Source organism: Glandiceps talaboti, chromosome 22 (assembly GCF_964340395.1).
Source record: "Glandiceps talaboti chromosome 22, keGlaTala1.1, whole genome shotgun sequence".
Taxonomy (NCBI): Eukaryota; Metazoa; Hemichordata; class Enteropneusta; family Spengelidae; genus Glandiceps; species Glandiceps talaboti.
The window spans coordinates 5,117,516-5,135,321 of NC_135570.1; the positions used below are offsets into that span (position 1 = coordinate 5,117,516).

The following is a 17,806-nucleotide window of genomic DNA, read 5'->3' on the forward strand; positions in this document are numbered from 1 at the left end:
AAATAAGACTAGAACGCACCGCCAGTAATCTCGTAATAGCAGAAACACAATTATACACACCCTTGGGATTGTCAGCAATTATGCAGTTGAACAAATAAAACGCTTTTCATCGTCTTTTAAGATGGACATTTCATGAAAATATCAGTTTGGCTACACTAAACTTAAGAGTTTCAAAACACACGGCTGTTTTCTTCCAGAATATATAAGTCCATTTGCCGGCTAACTTTGTTGTATCTGCTTTTCTTCGTCGTGAAGTGCTCAACCTTAGAAATATACTCATGTAAAGGAGTGCATGAACAAAATGTTTAATGAAAGGTTCAATAAATTCATTTATATGAAAATAAAGTTATTAAAAATCCAGCTTAAAAAAATCTGAAGATTTCTCTATCGGTATAGGCAATTCGTGCATTGATATTTTGGTATTAGCAGGTTGCGTCTTGTGCTTTGTCTTCCCATGGAGGTATTCCTTCGTGCCTCCATGTTCTTCCTATCGACTCCCTCTACTCCGAATTGAGAAGTTGACATACTCCAGTTGAGAGAAAAGATACGCCAGATCCATTATCCGGATATTAACTTTTCATCATGTTGTCAAATGTCCCGGTTCACATAATTAGAAAGTGTAGAATGTACCACAATTGGTTTTGGTCTTATGTACCTGTATTTACAAGTTATGGGTTTTAGTGGTTGTACTCCCACCATGGGGTAGCCTGCAACGATGCGTTACAAATCGGTTAAGCCGCGACTTACTGACTAAACATAGTCAGTTTGTTCAGAACTAGAATTTCTTTTGAGCGCATTTTTATTTCCTTTGTCAGTTATTTGCAGACTAAACAAGGTCTTTTTCACTAATCCACTTACAATTCTACGCACAATTATTATCATTTTAATTACTCCCTGACCTTGGCGGGACCACACTACCATCATGCGCCGATAGAAGTGTCCATAACCCGTGTCATTCGTTCCGAGCCGATCGAGATGCTCGAAAGGAAGGGTATCCACTAACGGTAGTAATGGTCGACTTCTTATGGATAAGACGTTTTTCCGCCTAAGGGAAACTCTACGTCAAGTTGCGACAATGTCTGTGTTGGTTCGGTTTAGAAATAGAGACGTAATCCTTAAAAATAACGTAGTCGGTACTAATACTCGGTTTTCTTCTTCCTTTGTTGTACAAATGGAGAAGTGAGACGGAAACCTGATATCGTTGATTTGAAGAAAATATCCCTTATTTGCATCGATATCTACTTAAGTTTATCGCTGTTGAGTTGTTGTTGCGAAGCTGACGAACAAAGGGTTTATCTGTGGATGTCGAACTCCAAAATGGTATAATTTTCCAGTAGTACTATTTGTGTGAAGGTCCGGCTAGCAACAAAACGCTTCGAGTTTGCGTAGCGGTGTGGATGAAAGAGTCTCCAGTAACCTGTATCCAATTAATCGAATCCTGTCAAAACCATCGTTAAAACAACACTAAAACACTGATCCCAAACCCTGCTTATCTGGACAGGAGGAATTGCGAATTTCCTAATTTCAGCGACAATTATGACTATCTCATTTCATACTGAAATTGTGTCTACCACAGCGCACATTACTAGACACTTTTTGTTGAAAGTAATAAAATAAAAAAAAAAAGCTTTCAAGTATTCGTTCCTAAATAACTTACTAGTAATATCTCCTCTTTCCAATGTCTTCAAAACATTACACCTGTAACACATACTAACACTTGGGAACGCGACAGGGTTCATTACGGTAACCTTGTAGCTGACGATACTCTCGTACCACTCGCAGATTTGGCGATATCATATCCGTAATAAATGACGATCTTTCTATTCAGCAAGTATAGCTTACGTACACATTATGACTTTTGTTTCTTATTTTGGCAAAACTTTAGTAGTGAGTGTGTGTAAAGCGAGCATTGGATTTGAGAATGGCAAAATCTGAAAGTCTTGGTATAACTCCCTCTAGCTTTCTTCGAAGGAAAGTTTATGGGTAGGCCCGACATTTCAAATGTTAATAATAACTTTGAATACATGATATTCCAACGGATTTAAGTGCATTGATTTGAGAACAGCTATTTACGCGGAGATAAAATGATATACAGACAACCATTCGATAAATTATCTCACTGCATGCAAATCTTCTTGAAAGAATTTAATAAATATCTGTTATTTCTTGATATATGTGTTGAAGAAACAAATTCAGACAATGTAGTGGACGTTTCTAAGCACTTGATAGGTAACCTAGGCAACTGGTTGTAAACTAAAGTGGACTCGACACAATTGCCATGAAATATGTAGTGAATTATTTTGTGGTATTTTAATATGACCATTGACTGGTAAGGCACTGAGTCGTACGATGTTCACTATAACATGAATTCAAACGAACTGAAGTCATTCTTATGTATATCTACATACAAAGTAAGTGTACATACGTATGGTTGTGCATGTACAAAGACAGAGAGCCAGACAGAGAGAGAGACACACACAGAGACATACATACATACATACATACATACATACATACATACATACATACATACATACATACATACATACATACATACATACATACATACATACATACATACATACATACATACACACACACACATACATAATACATACATACATACATACATACATACATACATACATACATACATACATACATACATACATACATACATACATACATACATACATACATACATACATACATACATACATACATACATACATACATACATACATACATACATACATACATACATACATACATACATACATACAGTTCACTGCCCAATCAATGATTTAATCTGAGTACAGGTTTTCTACAGTTGTCTCAATTGTTAACTTACATCAACTTTACTGTCACTTCAAGAGTTCTTTATGACTATGCTTTCTTTAACTTTAGAGATATACTGTCACCTTCTGGTCACAGATCACCCAACTCCATACCAAACAGGTGGTCACTGTATTAAACATACTTTACACAGTAGCACACGTAGAACGTGAAGACAGAAATATACACACACTGTCAAATCTTCGTTCGAAAACAACGCTTGTATAAAGTGTCCCTTTTTGTGACAAGGGGCCGCAATCTATAAAGTAGTTTGACTGTTTGTTTCTCGAATATTTCAATTGTTGTGTTTCTTACGTTTCGATTCATTAGGGTTAATGTAACTATACTTCATAACATAATTATCAAATCCTTGAAATTCCTACATAAACCAAAGAAACGGTGACTTACTTTTCTTAATATATTTTCAACATTCATTCATATGAAATATTGAAAACAGTAAAACGCAAACATAACAAAAACATGGCGCTGAATACAACCAGGTTACTAAAACAGGTGATTTTGCCACGGTCGGAAGGACAGAATATATAAACGACAATCTCTCTATGTCCGGTAAAAACCAGGGACCAGTTCGACTAGACAGTTGCCACAAGTCCACAACGTCCTCTTCAACATATCTGCAGAAAAGGTACATTGTTTATTACCTTGTCAACCCCTCCCCAACATGTCAGTATTTTGTATTGGGCAGGTACATCAACACAAGAGGTTATAGTTTGGCTAGATGTGAATGTTCTTCACGATACATTTATTGTCGATTTCACAGGCAAAGTGGAGTATGATGATACAACATTTGTGCTCGGTTTTTGTCGTTTATACCTGTTGAGTGTAGTTTTTTGGTTTTCAAGGTTTTTGTCACTTTTCTGTTTTGAATAGCTTTACCGTAATTTATTTCCCATATTCCTTTAGTTCTTTAATTGTTATTTTATGCTTTATTTTTTATTCCTGACAAACTTCCATTTTTGAATTCAACACATCGAATGAGAGTGTCTTCTTACTTGACTTCCGAGGTCCTTTTCATAATTATATCGAGTCACGTCAAAGCGGTTTTATTTGAAGCTAATATTTATCTATGATTAGGCCTAAAAAATAATTCTTTGGTACCGGTTACCCGACCCCACCTAACTTTTCACTGCCGACCCTAATTTTTTTTTCGTATTCGAGAAAAAAATATAAAATCGCAAAAATTGTGAAGTCTCACGAGAAAAAGTGGGTGACATCAACTTAAAAAGACACTATAAAACTGTTCTTCCAATCTGTAACGGCTGTACATCTGATAGGAAGAAATAAATAACACAGCGACCATTGCAACGGAAAACTTGAACTAGGTAAAATTAAAAAAATCTACCTACCCCACCAATCCTAAAATTTAGCGTAACCGGAACCACACAATTTTTCTTATTTGTCTAAAATTATGTGTATTGGTACTAATATGTATAGGACTATTTATGTGTTGTTTTGGTACATTGTTGTTACATCTTTTAGCTTTCGTATACAATATACAAGGTTTATTTCAACAATGTAATATGAATTGTAGTTTTCAACCAATGTATTGTCCCACGACCGTGTTAACATTTTCAATATTTACAGGAATACCATAACCATATTAATTTGTTATTACAATAAATATTCATCCGGTCTCATGCAACAATTTAGCGTCATTAGAACGCCTATCATCTTCTAGCTTATTCAAATAGCCCAAAGACTAGCATATTACTTTTCCGTTTTCGCCTTGTTTGTTGTCTAAGAGAGTGTTTTTATTGATGTGATTTCCTAGCCATCACTCTTGTGTTATTGCCTTATGTTTCCGTTTCTTTGTATTATAATTATTATTATTATCATCATCATCATCATCATCATCATCATCATCATCATAATTATAAAATATCTATATTCAGGGTCAAACTCAATAAGTATTACAAACAACTCAAAGCGTTGACGGGTCGGCTTCTTTCCACTGAGGCCCTCATACATTAATTGGACAATCACACAAAATTCAAATTACAAATTCTAAAATTCATTAAAACATATAAAAAATACACCCATTGTGACAATATACCTTCAGATATACAAGGTAAAAGTTAGACAGGAAATTTGTCTCTGTAATTGCCTTTGAAGTGTTCAAAAGTTTTAGCCTGCTTTACATGTTCAGCTAACGAATTCCAGAGATTTCCACCCTTATGACTTAATTTGCGGAGAGCATAGTTATTGTGAGCTGGTTTGATGTAGACAATGCTAGCTTTATTAAAGTGGGTATTATAATCATGAATTTTGGAAACAGGTGTGAAGCATTGTAACAAATAGTGGTAATGTCCCATGGTAACATTTGTACATCATGGAACAAATGTGAAACTAACGTCTTTCTATCAAGGAGTGTTATTCCAAAGTATGCCTGACTTTAACTGAAGGGATCTGTCGGTGGCAATTTAGGACTACCTTCCCTGCCATATTTTGCAGGGTTTGTAGTTTTAGGAATTAGCTTCTTTGTTCAGTCAGATCAGATAATATCCCCGTAATCAAAGATTGGCAATACCATGGAATTGACCAGCATTTTGGCAGTTTTTGGGGGGTAAAGCAGGCCTAATTCTGCAGACAATACCTAACCGCTGTGAGATTTTGGCACTTATGTGGTTGATGTGTGATTCCTAGTTGAGAAGTGGGTCAAACCATCTACATATATGTTTGAAAACCTTTTCAAGACTGTGTATAGAGGATGGAGAGAGTGAAAACTATGTTTCCATGGCAACTTGTTGCATGTATCAACAAGATACAGCACATTGCAGGTTACTATTTACTCGCTTTGTTAGATACAACCACATAAACATATAAGAAAGTGCACATGCTAGACATTAAGATAACAAGATTGAATGAATACAGTTTCTTGCATTTTGTCTAAATGAAATGAACTATTGTGCTACCATGTAGACATCAAATGCAGACGTCAAAACATTGGCGCCCGTTTGTTTTCGAATTGTTGAAGTAAGTTTAACTGCGTGTTTTTTTTTTTAATGTAGACTAAATGTAGCAAGGAATTGCGATCTTGCTATCATTACAGTGTAAATGTGTTATTTCTAATCCGTTTTTACGTGGATGTGCCAAACAAAGCGAGTGATGAACATTAACCTGCGAAGTGCTGTAAATGCTGAAACAATATATGTCAAATAGATTGGTGATACACTTACAAGCTTAAGAACAATCCAAATGTTACCACAGAAGACGATGATGCCTGTGAAAAGTGTGTGTGTTAAGTCTCGAGTACTCACTCGATTCAAATACATGTAATTTGAAATTTAAATTCAGTATTCACTAAGCATTGGTAGGGTGTAAATATTGTTAGACAAGGGTATCAATCACTGCTGTCAAAATATTAAGGTTCGTAATGGCTATTTTATGAGTGCACAATCATTGGTATTATGGGTGTTTGTATTTGCATATATGTTTCAACAGATGGCTCCGTAAATCGTGTCGACATCGCTAACGATCAATAGCTGACTCGGGGGGGGGGGGGGTCTCCTGAGAGTTGAACAAAAATATACGAAAGGATATACAAAAGTTATTTCTATTGTGTTTACTCTTTGAAAATAAAAAAAGTGAAGTTTCATGGCTATCTAGAGAAAATCCTAGACAAGAAAGTTCAGCTGAAAAAGTAATAGTGTAGTCTCTCCAAACCTCACTCCTGGGGCTACGAAGTTTGTCACGGTGCCTGGTAGTGAGAATGTGAATACGTGGAGAGAAGGATATACGAATAAACAAACAGATAAGTGTTTGGTTGCAAAACACGTATTTCTTCGAAACTTGTTAGATTTACACTTACAACCATGTGGTATCAAAATGGTTTGGAAACAATTTAAAGAAGATTCCGGTTTTTTGGAACCTTGGAAAATCAAGAATAACTACATTTCACTTATACCATATAATTTTCCGAGGTAGCCTCCAAATCGTTGAACAATTCTGAATAACACACTGCCAAACACCTATATAACGTTACCAACTCGTTAAAAATAGTTTAAATTGTGCACGGTATTAAGTGAAATTGCGATCAAGAAATATACATGGACTGTTTAGGAATTCATTTCATCTTGGCAAGCGTACTGTTTTTGTATCTGTTGTTGTTTTATGTTTTGCTGGTGAGATTGTTCTTTTTTTCAAGTTTATTCTTTGTGGTCTGACTTAATGGTTTTGGGGTTTTGAAAGTGGCCTTCAATGTTGTATCTGATGGCTTTTATAGACTTGGTCTTGTTATTAATCATCTTGTTTACAAGGTCATTTAGGCTTTATTTTCCCTCTCCCTCCTGTCTCAATTGTTTGCTGGTCCTTAACAATTTTGGTCGGAAAAGTTTAGTTTAATGTTTATGTTGCCATGGTCATATAAGGTTTTCTGTTATGTATACTTCATTGATAATGTTATAATGATGTCGATTGCCATCAAAAGCATGCCGGGAAGTCAAAGACTTTTAGCATTATGTTAGCCCCCGTGGTGTGTTAAAATTGATACTTGGAAGTCACGAGTGAAAATAAGCAGACGAACATGTAAAGTGAACACCGTGATGTGTAAACACCTTGGCAAAATCTCAAACTTATCCAACGTATTACCATGGAAGCGTAGCTGAGATATCTCACAATCTCCAAAAGCACAGTCAACAAAATATTTTCCAGTAGAATAAGCAAAAGTGAAAGAATGATTTTGTCAACTGAAGAGAAAAACAAGACTGTCTGTCTGATAAGTAAATTGGTGATTCATTAATTCAAAGGAATGAAAGATAAATTCATCGGACAACAATACATGTTGTCACAGCCCCTATTCAATGATTTGTATGCAGACAAAAAGAGTATTTCTCATAGAGAAGGTAGTTCAAGAATGGGGTCAGATGGAAGGCTTCATTTTCTATACCCGTACAACTTACTACTTATTTTGGCTACTATATATGTGGCAACCATTGCGAACGGTATAATTATACACGTAAGGGGTGAAATACATGGTAACATAGCACGAGAAAGCAATGCCTAATATAGCACGGCCTGTTACACGCCCAACACGTCTATAGCAGATTTGGTTTCCTCGGACAATGTAGAAATCACTCTGGGCTCTAATCTCGCCTCGGGGTTGGTACCGAGAGTGAGAAGAAACTAAAGGGGGTGGACGTTGACTTGTGTTGAAGATTTAGGATTAGCGAGACACACGACTTTTCCATGTTTTACATTGAATGTGATGAAAAAAGAAGGTGTGTAGTGCCAAGGAAAGGTGCCTGGTTGCTTCTCTATGGTTGGCTTGTTGCGTGAGCTTTTTTATATCGGACATTCCAAATCTAGCCCACGAGTGCTGAAATATCCACTGTCAGTGGAGTCGTGATAGCGAAAAGAAAGCGTCTGCATAATATGTAGGTTTTTATTGTGAATAAGTATTCGCATGGAAATCAAGAAGTAGAATGGGGTGAGGTCAACGGTAGAACGTAAAATAGAGCAGTCACTTGGGCTTTACAAGATAATATAGCTACTGTCTTAATTTACCACAATAATTACCTCCACACATTACGTACAGCGGTACCAACATGTACAGAATTGTCAACTTTGCCTCAGTTTTGAAACATCCACGGTCGAGTAATTCGTAGGACACCTATAACTTGGCATTGGACATCTATGTTATTTCGAATGTTAATTTATGCATACGGTCACTGGGTGAAGACGGAACTGCGTACACTGTATGCATAATGATGTACCAGTAGAAAGTGTCATTCTACGATCCGATATAAAAATGACACGACCTCTACATCAAAACCTTGTTCTTTTTTTATACACTATGTGTATGTTTTAAAAAGATCCATGCTAGATCACCAAATACGTACCCCTATGTCGTCTAAACTTGTCACCCGACTGACTAAACATTTACTCGTTTGTATTATGGCGGACATCGTATTTTGGAGTGATTCGTAAGGCAGGTGTTATGCACGGGACGTTATTTGAACATAGATCTTAAGTATTTATTTAGTTGAAATACCCTGATATATATGTAAAGGGGGAAAGAGTTCCTCTTGGCATCGATGATGTCAAAGTGAGTTGACAGAACACCATTCTTGAATCGGTATACTTTGCATAGTGACTATACATCTTGTCAACAACCCTTCAAAGTGATAGATTACGAGCTTCGAATGTTTGCGGAAAGACCCTGTATTCAAAGTACCGTGGTCGGGCTCTCCAGACTTCGCTACTACTCTTCAGTTCAAATAAGACTGACAATTGCCGTTGGATATGTCAGGCATTATCGCACTACGTTAAACTTCAACACAGGGTTGTTATTAAGTTGTAGTCTGGGACTAAAAGCAACACGTGTGACGTGATAGTAGATAGGTCCCAACGACTACTTTCACTGAAGACACTTAAAGTGTTAGTTTTGCGTATTTGTAATGAATTGAAGTGCAACCGATATTTATATGGATTGATAGTTAACAGTTACTGTTTACCGCTGTTGAAATTGGTCGTTACACATGGGCTGTCACATTGTTCCATTCATTAAGATGTGTACCAATCTACACTGGGGTTAAACCTAAAGCGATAATTCGTGAATAGATAGAGAGAAATACAATAGTCCGAGGGGTTGGCGGATTCCACGCTATGTGGGTACGTTTCTAAACACTGGCACAGTTTATACACTCTTCTGCTGGCCGATTATGCCAGTTGGTTGCTCGACGCAAAACAACACTAACCGACTTACCCGATCGTCCCGAGTGAGGCATGGTAGACTGAAGTCAACTTGTGTTCAGTAGAAGGCGAAGGTAGCACGTGGGTTTCCTCGGTGTTTAGGCGGTGTTCACTGACTGCTCCGGTGCACTCTTTCGCACGTCTGACTACGTCTCCTGTATAGGAAGCCACTGAACCGCGACTCAAGTATTGGGGAGTAACAAAGCGTTGGCTTGATTGAGTCCTGAATTAATAAAGAAAATAAATACAAGTGAAGTGAGAGGGTGCCTACTCAGTGACCAAGAAAAATCAACAATTAACAGAACCAGAGGACTTTCCTCACCAGTAGCTCAAACCACGCAACGGGAATGACGGTGACGCTTCACTTCCACAGACCCGCTAAATTGTTTTGCCACTAACCCACAATGACCGATACATAGCCTGATTACATATGCAAAATACGAGACCTTGCGTATAGTAAAAGTGAAAACGCCTCTTTTGAGGGAAATTGGCTTTACATATCCATAGAAGCTATTCAGTGGGGTCTTACCACCTATTCCCTGATTGGCCCAGTGGTCAACTTTCCCGCCTTTTTATCGTACAAGTCGGGCCTGCATGTTCACCAATCTAGTTAGATTTTTTGACTCTTTATACCTGAGAACTAATTCAAAAGTCACAGTAGGCCATCTGTAAATTTGAACCAGTGGTGGGTGTTATAAGGGAAGAGATAAGTCATCTTGTAAGATCACCGGTTTTGTTACATCACTTTGAAATTAAAGTCCGATGTCACTAGCACTCTTTTGACTAGTATAGTGCATCTTACTTTATAAACATAAACACGCGCATTGGAGATGATTGAAGATGAACAAAAAATGACACAACATTTTCGGATGTGATTTTCCACGACTTAAAGTTGAACATTTTATTAGTTTAAATAAATTCGAATATTTCATGACTCATAGTTTGTTTGCTTGGTTCTGGAGGTGGCAATGTCCGTGAACGATACTATTATAGCTTGCAATATTTCTATAGATTTATATAGATATAAATTATGGAAGCTTCCTCTATGGTCTGTGCAAATAACTTGTTGAAATATTTCCTATAATATTTCCAAAGTGTTCAAACGTATTGCTAATATTCTTTATTTTCAATAATTATTTCGTTTTATTTTCAAGAACAGATAAAGTACACTTTCAATAAATATGTTATAAAACAAATATTCGTTCATCGGCACTGTTCATTTATTTTTTACCAAATTGTATGGGTTATCTAAAGACATCACTAAGGAAGTTCCTCCGACGTCATTTTAATTCGGTTATAAACCAATCTTGGAATTTGTCCTGCCACGATATCACACCCACCAACTATTCATTATCCCTCTTTATTCACTCGTGTGGACAGGCTGGTCGTGTGGACTGCCAGCCAGCCAGCCAGCCAGGCAGCCAGACAGCCAGACAGACAGACAGACAGACAGACAGACAGACAGACAGGCAGGCATACAGACAGACAGACAGACATCAAACATACATACATGCAGACATACATACATACATACATACATACATACATACATACATACACACATAACACATACACACATACATACATACATACATACATACATACATACATACATACATACATACATACATACATACATACATACATACATACATACCTTCATACATACATACATACATACATACATACATACATACATACATACATACATACATACATACATACATACATACATACATACATACAGACAGACAGACATACATACACACACACACACACATACATACATACATACATACATACATACATACATACATACATACATACATACGAGACAGACAGACAGACAGACAGACAGACAGACAGACAGACAGACAGACAGACAGACAGACAGACAGACAGACAGACAGACAGACAGACAGACACAGTACACGCACACAGATGTTATCGGTAATAGGTTAGTCGACATATCTACATCATTAATACATGTATAACTAACCAGGTTGCGTGATGCGGGTATGTTTTCAATAAATAGTAACATTATTAGTTCGAAATAATTACACATTTATATTCTGGCAGCTTCAGCCACCGGAACAACGCATTCATTATAATCAAAATTGAACATTTCCCTCCAATTTTTCTTTGTGCTACAGGAGAATTCTAGCTATTTTTGTATTTTTAGAATACTGTTGTCTAAAGAAAACAAACTTATGAAGAGTTGAGGAGGGTACAGATGGATGTGTGAAGTGTTGTTCTTTATTAGTCTGAGTGGTTTCGTTGAACTCTCTGCAATGAACTCTGGGTAACATTCCCATATCTAGATGAAAATGATTTGCGTCTTTACTCAAAAAGTATTCTATTTTATATGACATAAAACCAACCAAGCAAGTCGTCTTTTATAGAAAGGACGCAACGATGCGATTCGCCCTGGTCTATTCGAATGTCATTCACATATTTCACCTCTTGGTTTGAGGTCATACGAACGCACTCATGCGGTGCTTTTCTTTTTGTTAAAAATGTATGATCTTGGCTGACTACAAGAAGACACAAAAGTCATCCAGAGAACCGTGTTTACTCGCATATTCACACTGCGCTGGCTTTAATGTATGTGTAGGTGGAAAGTTTAGTAAACGGATCCTCGTGTTATCTGATATGACTACGCAAGGTCCCAACACCACCTGAAGTCGGTTCGCCGCTTCGGTAACGTTTGGCTGCGTCCTTCCTCGCATCTAATTCCGTGCTTTCAGTTTGTTTGTGTTTGCTGTGTTGTTTACAGGCGCCTAGTACGACTTACTTTATACGCCAGCCTCGACAACACAGTATTTGCCTGGTGCAACCCTATAGCTTCAATCAAATGGGACCACTTTTCTAAAGCACTTTCTAGTCCGGCTCAAAAACTGACACTCACCAAAGCATTCCGGGTGACATTCCGCAAACTAACATTTCAGTTTGAAAAAAAAAACTATAAAACTAACTTGGAAAGAGTCCACAAAATTTCGATAATTTCTTGTCGTGGCTTTACCAAAAGAGTTGTATGTGAAGTATTGTTAAGGCGTCCACAAAAAGACTTTTGTGTTGGCCATTGAAGTCGAACACGTGAAAGAATCCATTAAAACATTGCAGTGAATGCTTTCATTGGCGTTCGTCGCCAACAATTTTAATCTGTAGTTAATTTGGTGGACGAGTTATTCGCCGGTTATGACTCATACAAGTTTATTGAGACACCATTTCTTGCTTAATAATCCACCCCATAATTCCCCAGGTAGCTTTTAGTATCTTTTAGCATGGAATATTGAATTGATTGTAATTTTGACGATGTCTCGTCAGACTACAAAATTCTATTAAGTTTCCCTGTTAATAAAATTGTTTCTGAGATATTTCAAAATGTGTTAATGAATCGTGTCGGATGTATGTTTCAGACTCGGGTGGCACTGGTAGATATCATTCTCGCTAGCCAGAGCACTTATTTCTGCTGCAGCAACGAAATCTTGGACGGTGACGTAAAACAGGCTGTGGTTTTACGACGATGGTAGATATACGATTGTTGTCAATTTCAAACTATCAACTTCAAGGGACAGACAGTCATAATTTCTTCGAGAAGAGTCGAAAAAGTGGCGAAACATAAGTCTTGAGTTTACATATGCAATATAACCAAGCCGAGGAAATTCATGATATGAATATCTCCCCTCCCTCCCCTGCCGAAAATATCATTTGAATCTACAGCCTACGTATCGTACCTCCCCCCCCCCCCCAAAAAATGTAGAACTGTATTTTGACGCTGTGAAATGTGTACATTGTCTTGTACAAGGTATTATGTAATGCGATTTTGTCATGTTATGGATAGTAATAAGGATGTAATAAATTATTGTATTAAAGCAATGTACAATACATTTTGAATATAAGTATGTTTGTTTGTTTGATTTTTTTTCCAATGCACGGTTTTATTCTGGAATATTGTGCAAAGCAAGGGTGAGATAGGTACTCAGTTTAAGTTCTACTTGGGAAAGTATGCAAGTTTTAAGATGTTGGAACTCCCCTAAAATTCCTACAATTCCAGCCACTTAAATATTAACACGTTGGTTTGAAGTATTGAAAGGGACGGCATATCTGACATTCAAAGTACTAAATGTTGTTGAAATTTAGGATTTTAGACAACTATGCGATGCTTGGCAGGAGTTCGTTGGCTATATAACCCAGTGCATGTCTTCGTCACGTGTTGCATAACTCGTACTCTTGATGATTGCAAGTTATTTTGTTAAATATTGTATTTCAATTCAACCACGGCGATGTCACTTATCTTGAATGCCTTGCGACCGAGACAACTATTGGAAACAAAGACCGTGAAGAAAGGAAAGGCTCATTCGTACTTTGACTTCCTTCGATATAACCACTTTGTGTTGTTGTACAAATATTTTTTTTTCAACCCGTTTTTTTTTTCTTTGATCCTTTCCAAGGTAAAACGCAAGGTAATAATCGCATAACTGGTTCCTTGAGTGTAAACAATCCAGCTGACAAGGGTGCTAAAACACTAAAACTATGTCAGCCCTTAACCATCTTCTTGGTAACTGTCCAGTTTTACTTATACAGTTAAATCCTTGGAGCCACAGTATTCGTCAAGTTTAGAACGTTTTTAGCGTCTGTTGAAAGATGTCCGGAGGGGATTGTTCAACAACAAAACAACAAAACAGAATGTCTACGAAATTAACTAAAAACAATTAGAACAATTTGAAAGCTGGATTAAGAGGGTATTCAATTTGAAAAAAAAGCCACAAGCTCTGCAAACACTGAATAGGCGTAAATAGGGTCACACGGTTTCATCCCAATCGATAGCGTCTTAATTGGCCCTCAGCTGTGTCTAGTTTATTTCAATAAGGAGTATAACATGCATGATTTGTTTGTTGGTTCATTCATTGTCAATGCCAGCATCGGAATCACATTTACAAAACGCTATTACCAATTTGATGCTTAGTTGGCGATCGTTTTTCTCCTGAGTATCAAACCGATTCATTTTACGGTATTTAGTAACATGGCGCCTTCAAGATAAAAAAAATATCATTCGAGTTGTTCGAACAAACACAGGACACAGGAAAAAAGTTTCATATTTTTCTTACAAGCATAATTGTATTAATATCAAGCTGTTATCTTTAAAAAATAATATTTAACATGTACTGGTTACTCACCCGAAATTGGGATTGGCAAAGTATAGATGAAATGGACCGGGAACAATATGCGGACAGTTGGGACCCTTCTTGAAATGTAATTAGTGACATTGGCAAACACAAAACATGTACTTTCGAACGACGGGGGATTTTCCGATGAGTTGACAAGGCATAACAGTACCGTCTATTTCCTTGTTGGACTACCGGATACAACTTAATCGCAAATTGGCCTTTGTTTGATTGTGTTTTTGAGTGTATGTAACAGTTGGATAGAGATAACATCATTTGTAAATTGTCAATTTTAATTTGTGTATTTAGAGTCAAATTTCGCCTGTGGCCAGTTTTTTTTTCAAGATTAATACTATGATTTTTATGTGCAAGAAATTACTAGAAGATGAGGTCTAAAAAATTAAAAGAATTAAACTCAGTTAAAATTTAAAAAAAAATAGGTTTTGTCTATTGTTATAGTATTACACTTCGGTCAAATGTTCTCTCTCCCCCCCCCTAAAATATTCATAAACAGTCTTATAAATAGTTGAATATGGTTGAAAAGGTGAACCGGTTTTTTGTTCGTGAATCGTATTTTTTGTTTCGATTTCCTGTAGTCATATTACATGTTGTCACGCATATTGCTAATCATCACGACTTTGCTTGTGTGACGTCACGATATAATATCGATTACTTCGTCAGGTGAGTTGTGTCCGCATCGTAAACTATCGAAGAAGGCACGTCACATATTTACTTAGTTTGCCACTTAATGTAAAATTGCAAAACGTATGTGGATGCGTCAGACATTGAACATAGTTTGCAGTATACAAATGTATCCTTTTTCAAACATTTCTGAAATTCTTGCAAACTACAGTCGGAAACATTTCGCAACGTGATACACGTAGAGTTTGGAAATGGTAAACTGATTGTCTTGTTAAAATAGTTCACATTTCGTTAACGTCTGACTTTTTAAACAAGCTAAGTACACAAGATTGTGTTGGAAGATAATAAGGGAGAAAAGATAGTAGGGGGGGAGACTGTGACAATAGCGAAGTTGTATTTTTTTTGTAAAATCTACAGTCGGTGCGATGTTATGTGAACTCTCCTTTCCCTTAAAAACAACTTTGGTAAATTCTCAAAAACCAACACAGTGAAAATGGTCAACAATATATGATGTAAGTGTTCTGGGAATAAGAAACACACTCTATTTTAATATATCTAACCACCGCCGTCAATTCGTTCGACTCTTTCAAACTCAAGTCTGTGCTTACTGGTCATAACTTTTGTTCTGAGATTATGCCAAAAAAAGACATCGCGCACTAAAATACGCGAATATTCTCTTTTACCGTGTATAATGAAATCGTCTACTCACGACACACCTACCAATCTATCGGACAAACAAAATCACTATCAACAATACTAGTAACTTTCCGCCGAATGTTTTGAATGTCCCAATATGCACCGCTGAAACCCAAACGGAACAGTCTTAGCTACGAAATGAACACGACTTCCATCTTCAAATTTCACCCCAACGTCAAATTTGTAATCATCACTACCACTACTCTCATCAACAACAAAAACAAAAACAAAAACAAAAACAAAAACAAAAACTACAGCAAGACTATCAACTATAGCAACAGAAACAGGAAAAATAATCTTTAAAAAAAAAAAAGTCTGGCTAAAATCAAAGACCTCAGCGAACAGCTTATTTCTTTGAGTTTATCGCATGAATCAACAGGTGTCTGTACGAAAAGGGGTATAGTATCTTTCATATGTCGCAATTTCAGCAAAATAGTTAACTTTCTTATTTTTCCTTATTTTTCAATCAAAGTTTTCACTACAAATAAACAAATAATAGTTGAAAAACAAAACGAGAAATGTGCATAAATTCGAGACGTCTGTCTGTTTTGAGATGTAAGTTGTAGTAAATACTCAGTACGCACGACGGGACGCGACACGTCTGAGAGAACGTGTACAACTGAATAATTTACAGTCGATGGTCTACTTAGATTAAAGAAAAGTCACTCAAACAGACGGGAATTTACTTTAAACTGGCCCAGTCTTGACAATCGTTTTGTCGGGGTGTGAATGACTTTCTATAAGAACCATCCAAGAAACGAAAAGAGAAGAAGTGATCTCCGTGTTTTTCAACCACGACACGGCCACTTGTGGAATGCCAATGAATTGGAACTAAGTAAAGGGAGGGTGAACAATAAAAACGCAGTAACGCCGTCGTGTTCTATATGGTCAGTGTAAAAAGAAAATGTTACTATTTGTATGCTTATGAGAGGCGTACACACTCCCTCTCTATTGAGACGAATTCATGCAGAAATCAGACCTTTCTGTACGGGGATATCTCTCAACATCCGGTTCGGTTCAATTTAATCACTGGCGACTTTCGTTCACCAGTCAGGTACACTGGCCCTCCAGTCGCTGTCAAAATTTATCTTTTTTCCCTTTCACCCTCTTTAAGAAATGTAGCCTGAGACCACTTTATCATGCTGACCTCGCAGTATTCTGTTGTGTTTGAAAGCTAAGGTTTCAGCGATGAAAGGAGCGACACAAAACACTCGTACGTTTTGCAAGTAAAATTGGGGACCGGGTACAAAACACCGCCCTGTTCCATTGTCTACTTGTTTACAACTTTATAGGGTGTAAGAAGCAAAAATGGACGCAACTACCTTCCAACATGTCACTTTACATGATTCATGATCGTGGTGTAACTCGTCCCCTAGTTTGTCCTAAAAAGATTCACAATTTTCAACACCTCCCCCGCGGTGTCTAATGACACCGTGGCCCCGTACAATCATTCACATCTCCTTACCAGTAGTAGTTAAAAGTACCATCATTTAAGTATCACGATCATTCATCGTATTCACCTCCTTCGCCTCAAATATCTTTAAACCCCCCCCCCCCCCGATCCATGTATAAATTCTGTATCATGATTATACGTTTTGAATATATGCGTGTTTGTACCATAACCTATCAAGTAAATGAGGTTAACGGAAATGACTTGTAAATTTGCTCATCGACTCAGAGTTCAATTTTGAGACTCAAAACCAGCCATTCGTAGACAACCTTAGCAGTATCTCTATAAACCACGCTTACAGGCC

General features: G+C 37.0%; 1 protein-coding gene across 2 annotated transcripts in view; it reads right to left on the reverse strand.

The window, feature by feature from the left end:
• LOC144451985 (paired box protein Pax-5-like) overlaps positions 1-17,806 on the reverse strand; it is a 68,755-nt gene that overhangs the window by 50,087 nt on the left and 862 nt on the right. For both annotated transcript variants that reach the window (XM_078142930.1, XM_078142931.1), the window contains exon 2: positions 9,560-9,769. In XM_078142930.1, coding sequence (XP_077999056.1) covers positions 9,560-9,581 — 22 coding nt within the window. In that variant the 5' untranslated portion in view covers positions 9,582-9,769. The remainder of the gene's footprint in view (positions 1-9,559; positions 9,770-17,806) is intronic.